Source organism: Varanus komodoensis, unplaced genomic scaffold (genome assembly GCF_004798865.1).
Source record: "Varanus komodoensis strain SLA01 unplaced genomic scaffold, ASM479886v1 scaffold42, whole genome shotgun sequence".
NCBI classification, from domain to species: domain Eukaryota; kingdom Metazoa; phylum Chordata; class Lepidosauria; order Squamata; family Varanidae; genus Varanus; species Varanus komodoensis.
The window spans coordinates 143,034-149,033 of NW_025335972.1; the positions used below are offsets into that span (position 1 = coordinate 143,034).

The 6,000-nt window shown below is 46.3% G+C and overlaps 1 protein-coding gene across 1 annotated transcript in view; it reads left to right on the forward strand.

Annotated features, from left to right (window-relative positions):
* KCND1 (potassium voltage-gated channel subfamily D member 1) overlaps positions 1 to 5,683 on the forward strand; it is a 49,391-nt gene extending 43,708 nt beyond the window's left edge. The window contains exon 6 of the mRNA XM_044443642.1: positions 5,467 to 5,683. Within this exon, the coding sequence (XP_044299577.1) occupies positions 5,467 to 5,683 (217 nt within the window). The remainder of the gene's footprint in view (positions 1 to 5,466) is intronic.
* The last annotated feature ends 317 nt before the right edge of the window (positions 5,684 to 6,000 follow it).

Here is a 6,000-nt window from a genome sequence, read left to right on the forward strand (position 1 = left end):
AATGTGCTGGGGCCAGGGAAACTACACAAAAGCTAGTAAATCACCAGATTATCTGTGGCCTTATGCACTGCACTCTACAGCAGTGGTTTTCAACCTCCAGTCTGCAGACTGGCACCAGTCCACAGGAGATTTCCTGCTGGCTGCATCCCACTCACTGTGGGCTGGCACAGGGGCTGGCTGTGCTCCATCCCCTCTTCCTTGGTTGGCATTGCATTCATTGGGGGGGAGGGGACACCAGGGCTGCTGCGGGGGCAGAGAGGAGAGAGACAGCTTGGTGGGAGATATGCCATGCCGATGTTGGTATTTTGTTCTTTTGTTGGCATTTTTTGCTCAGTTTCTGGTTGTTTTGGAGAATTTTCTTTCTTTTTTCTTTCTTTCTTTTTTTGGCATTGTGTTTGGAAACTAATACACAGAATACTGTGTTATGTGTATGGTGCTTTTTGTTTCTGCCTCAGCAGTCCCCAAGGTGGTTTTCCTGTTTTTGCCGGTCCCCAGCTGTGGAAAGGTTGAAAACCACTGCTCTAGAGGGCCAAACTGGAATTCTAGGAGGACTGAATTACAGCAGTGGGCTTGTTTAAGTCATGTGAAGAGATCTGCAATAAGCTCCTATGAATTTTTATATTGAGGCTTAATGCCCCCACCAACATATTCAAATAGCCTTATAACCTCTTGCAAAATACTGAAACAAGGCATGTTTAAATAAATGCATGTTGATGTATCTGCCTATGTTTTTAGTAGGACCTACTCCTTTGTAAATGGGCTTTTACAGGGTGGGGGAATATCTCTAGCCAGACAAATTATGAGATACCCCACCCTTTCAGTATACCAACAGGGCAAAGGTTAACAGTATTCCAAAGATCTGGTTGCAATTATTGCACATTTCTAAGAAAAGAAAGCCTCACCGCTTTTAATTCTTTCCATTATAACACGTGGAGTTATTTATCTATTTCATTTATAGCCTCTTCTGTCCTCAGAGGAGTACATAATTCTTCCTCTCTCATGAGGTCCCCTGTGAGGTAAGTTAGTATAAGAGATAGAGACTGGCCCAAAGGTACCTGGTACTTACGGAGCTCCATGTTGGAGTTGATTTTAATGTGGGTCTCTCTAGTTCACATCTGACAGTCTAACTGCACTACAGTTGCATCTAATAACTCCCAGTGACTGTAATTTTCCTACACAGGCACACCAGTTATTAGAGTGGGTATGACAAACAAAACAGCCCGCTGCATTATAGTTTGCTAAACAGCTTTCCCTTGGGAAGTCCCATCTCCAATGTTGAAGACCACAGAAAGATGCAAGACTTACACTGGACTGTGAATGCAGTGAGTCAGCACAGTTGCAATGGAAATAAGGCAAATGCTATTTTGGATTGTGGTGTTGACAAAAGCAGACTAGTTTGGATATAAACATGCTGGAGGATGGGGTGGGGCTTAATAAGCACCCCATCTTGTAGATTTAAACATGTGCCCACACTTCAAGGATGATGCAAACTGGAACTGAGACCGCAGAAGCTTTCGAATGGATGATATACTGGCAGGTGGGGTGTTGAGGGATGTGGAGGGAAAGCTGAAAGCTAAGACAAAGCTCAGAGAAAAGAAGGCTGGGGAAAATCCTGGAAGCTGCTTCATATCTCTGAAAGATATATCAGCAAAGAGGCCAATGATTGGCTGCATATTTGGTGTCCCTTAGGGAAGGGTCAGAATCAGTTGCAAAAGCCAGCACGGCATGGGAATCTGGATGTGTTTCCTAGCTGCAAGAATGGATGCAGCCTGCTGGAGAGTCAGGAGAAGCACACGCTGGGGATATTTTAGTCAGAGTTCTGTGGTTTGGACCAGTGACCTCTGAGTCCATTATAGCTCTCTGATCAGTTTGTGCCACTAATGTAGAGCCCTCCAGCAGAATGAGAACAACATAATTGGCTACAGGTTGGCTGTTACAAGCTCTCCACTGCCCTCCCCCAAACTAATTGATTGAGTGGCTCTGAAGGATGTTGATCCTAGCTGCTATGGAGGAAGGAACAGTCATACAATGATGGGGAAAGGCTGTGACCCTTGCAAAGGAAGTGAGAAAGCAGAGGCCTGCATCTGTTTAGTGTCCCTGGATAGAAGGACAGCATTCAGCTTTGTGTCTGCATATGAGAGACAAAGAGGTGCAGGAAGGACAGAAAATGGAGGGCTGACAAGATGAAAAGAAAGGGAACAGGTTGGCTGAATGAAGGTGAGCCTTTTGGCCAGAAACTGGAAGGAGGATATGTATTTTATTTTATTTTTGTCACGCCTTTTTTTTCCTTCAAGGAACTCAAGGCAGATTATGTAATCCTCCTCTCAATCTTACCCTCAAAACAATCCTGGGAGGTAGCTTAGGTTAAGAATTAGAGATTGGCCCAAAGTCACTCAATAAGTTTTGTGGCTGAGTGGAGACTAGAACTTGGATCTTCTGGATCCCAGTCCAACACCTCCAACCACTATACTACACTGGTTCTTGGAGGGAGAGGGAAAGGGACAGAGGTGATGGGGGGAAATTAATCTGAATCCTCTTAGGTCACAGGGATGGACCTACCTGTGCAGAAGAGTCAGAAGAATCAGAGATTCAGGAAGGCAGCAGGGCTGAATTGAATGTCTTGGAAAAATAATAAGCCAATTTTAGGCTGCAGGTGTATGGTGCCACTGAATTAAACTGTTTCGCACCTTGGTTATTTCTCCAAAGCATGTTTTTTCTGAGTGCCCTTTTAGAAGCATGGAATCGCTGCCACCTGCTGGGATGAGAGCTGCAGCAGCACCACAAAGATGGATGGTCCTTAGTCACATCTTTATCGAAGCAACGGGTGCCAGCGCTGATTTCTTGAAAGCTCTTGGGCGAGACACCTGCCTCAAGTCACTGCTTTTGCCACCAGCTGTTCTTGCTGCTTGTCCTCTTTCTCATCCAACTGCTTGCTTGACAGGCAGAGGTATTTACCACTGGTCCTCATGCTGTTGTCATTCAGACCAGAACAAAAAGCAGGTGAACAAGCAGCTGCAATGGTGAAGAGAGGGGCAAGTCTAGGGGGCTCTTGGCAATGGACCCCCACTGATGTGTGGCCCCTTGGCAGATGCCAAACCAGGCCGCCCTTGACAGGCCCTGGTAGCAATACTGCATTGGCTTCACTGTAGCTCAGTGCCTGCTTTTGTATTCTTTGGTGACAAGGTACACCAGCAGCAAACGGAAGGAGAGAATCGATTGCAGTTCAGCTTGTTACCTTCCATCCCCTGAACACCACTGATGTCAAGGAGCAAGGAGTGTTTGGTACAGAGGCTCAGTCACTGCTGGAAGCCACATTCTTTGACTCAGAAGCACTTTCTGCCAACCTTAGCTATCCAGGACCTGGTTATAGGGGTGATGAGGGAATGGCACTCAGGGCTGCTCAAAGTCTCTCATTCCCCAGCTCTAGTCTTGCCTAAGAATGGCCTGGGCATCCCTTGCTATTTGAATGTACTGACTGAGCATAGTCACTTGTAATCAGTCTTAGGGCATATTTGCATTGCCAACTATGAAGTCTGTCTATTATTAATTAATTAATAATATTTATCACTTAATATTAAGAATATCCAGGTGGTCACATATCAATATTAAGATTGTATTTAAATACAACAGTAAGAACAACTGCAGCTACAGCAATACAATAAGCATATTGAAATGCATTACTGGAAATCATTTTAAAACTGCAACAATCATATTCATCATGTCCAACTGCAGTTCTGGGAGCATCTTGCTGGTCCTGGCTGTCCATATGTTTCCATGTTCAGTCTCTGCATGTGGACACCAGTGATTTTTCCTGAAGTGCCATGCTGAGAAGGGGAGCAGGAGTGCCTGGCATAAGCACCTGGCAAGCAGGTAGTTCCCACCAGAACTGTTACCTGCCCTCCTGATAGAAACACACGGCAGGTGGCAGGCAGCAACAAGCCACCATTATAAATCTCTCAGAATGCTCTGGAGTAGCCAGTGCAACGACATTTTGGGGCATTCTGGGAAATTTGAACTAGCTGTTCTTAGTTGTTTGCAGTGGCTGCAAGGCAAACCTATGGCCTGAAGGCCACCAACAAAAATGACAGTCTGACTGATGACAGTTTGACAAGGGCCCCCTTCAAACCTGGAGTGACTTCTACTCCCTAAAGTGACCTGTCGAGATGTTATCTGCCTACATATACTCATTTCCATTGCTATGTTGGCCTCGGGAACTCGTAATGATCCTTACTCAAGACCAGGGATAGGTGGCCTTTTTCAGCCTGAGGGCCAAGTTCAATTTTGGAGGAGCTCTTGGGGGCTGCATTCCAGTAGTGGATGCAGCCAGATGCAAAAGGGTCAAGGCCAAACATGCAAACAAAAAAATCAGCATATTGTAACTTCCAGCTCTTACTGCCCATAACTAAGCCTTAGTTTTAGCCTTCTAGAATGGTGGGGGGGGGGGGGGAACTGCCTAAATGCTGGGAAAACCCCAAACAATCAGTGACTGGGAAAAGGGCATCATGGGAAGGTGTGGCCTTAGGACCCCAGCAGGCCATGTTCACCTCCTAGGCCGGAGGTTTTCCACCTGTGTGCAAGACCATGTTCTCCAAAGACATCATTTCTTGTGGCATGATACTAATGATGGGAAACAAAACAAACTGGCACTCAAAAAAACTTGGCTTTTGGACTACACCTGTGAAATGTAGCCTATACTTACCACTAAATAGATGCTGCTAAATGCACTAAAGTTTTGCTGATGGGCAGGGAACAGTGCTAGAACTGACCACGTGGGCCATAGAGATGGCTCAGGGAACCAAGAATGAGAATGAGAGTTATTCATTTCCAAACAAAAGATGTTCTGGGTTTCAAACCTCCTGGGAAGTGCTCTGATTTTTGTGCCTTTCAATTTCAGTTATGTGAAGAGTGGCTGAGGGTCAGCTTGTGGAGCAAGATTTATACTTTGTATTTATACTTTGTATAAATCTTGTATAAAGTCACCCTTTTCAAATTACTCATCCAGGACTATGGAGCTTTTTTGGTCCTGGACAAGGACCTGTTGTACATAGTGCATTTATTAGGTGCTTGTGATTCTTTACTCATGATTGTTTAAGGGGTTCTTTAGGCAATGGTGTGATCATCCAGTTTCATGTCTGCTTTTTCAGAGCACTTTTCCTGGATTGTTTTTCCAGAGCAGAGAAAATGGGGTCATCTCTCAGAAAGCAAAAGAAAGGATATTTTCCTACATGCATAATTATGGTATTTAGTTATAGCACAGCACTACTGAGAGGTTTTAGACTGAAAAGCATGAAAGGACAGAGCTCAGGGGCTGTGATTAAACTGAAAGTAGATACAGCGATAAACTGCTTCATGTAGAAAAAGCTCTGGGTCCAAAATTGGCTGCAACCTTGAGGGAAGTGGGTAGAACTAAGCTAAGAAGCCCAAGTGACTTTTCTAATCGGCTTCCTATGTCTTGCCCCTTTCTAGCCGCTCCAACCTGAATGCCAAGACTCACGACAACTTGAAGCTGAACTGTGACACCACAGACTTTACGGCGGCCATCATCTGCATCCCCACCCCTCCTGCCAACACACCGGATGAGAGCCAGCCCCCCTCGCCTGGAGGCCCTGGTGGACCCCTACGCAATTCCAGCCTCTCCACTCCATACGTACTCCACGAGACTGTCAAGATCTCCTCCTTGTAAGAGGAGGCTAGGGTGGTGTCCTCCTTTCTCTGCCCAGAGTCTCGGCTGCCCCCCCGCCCCCAGATCCCTGTTTATGTGCTGGGGGCTGTCTCCTCTGCACTAGCCCCCCCCCCTTTAGCTGCAACTGGAAATCATCAGGGAAGGGCGGTGTCACAGTTCTTTTCGTAGAGGTGATATTGGAGGCTGCCAACAGGGGCGCTGGAGCACAAGGGCTTTGGAAGCCGGCCCAGCTCTTGCTCACACACACCTGCCCTGCAATCGAAGCCATATAGGAGGGGTGGATCCCAGATGCTATGCAACTGCAGAGGGGCAGAGTG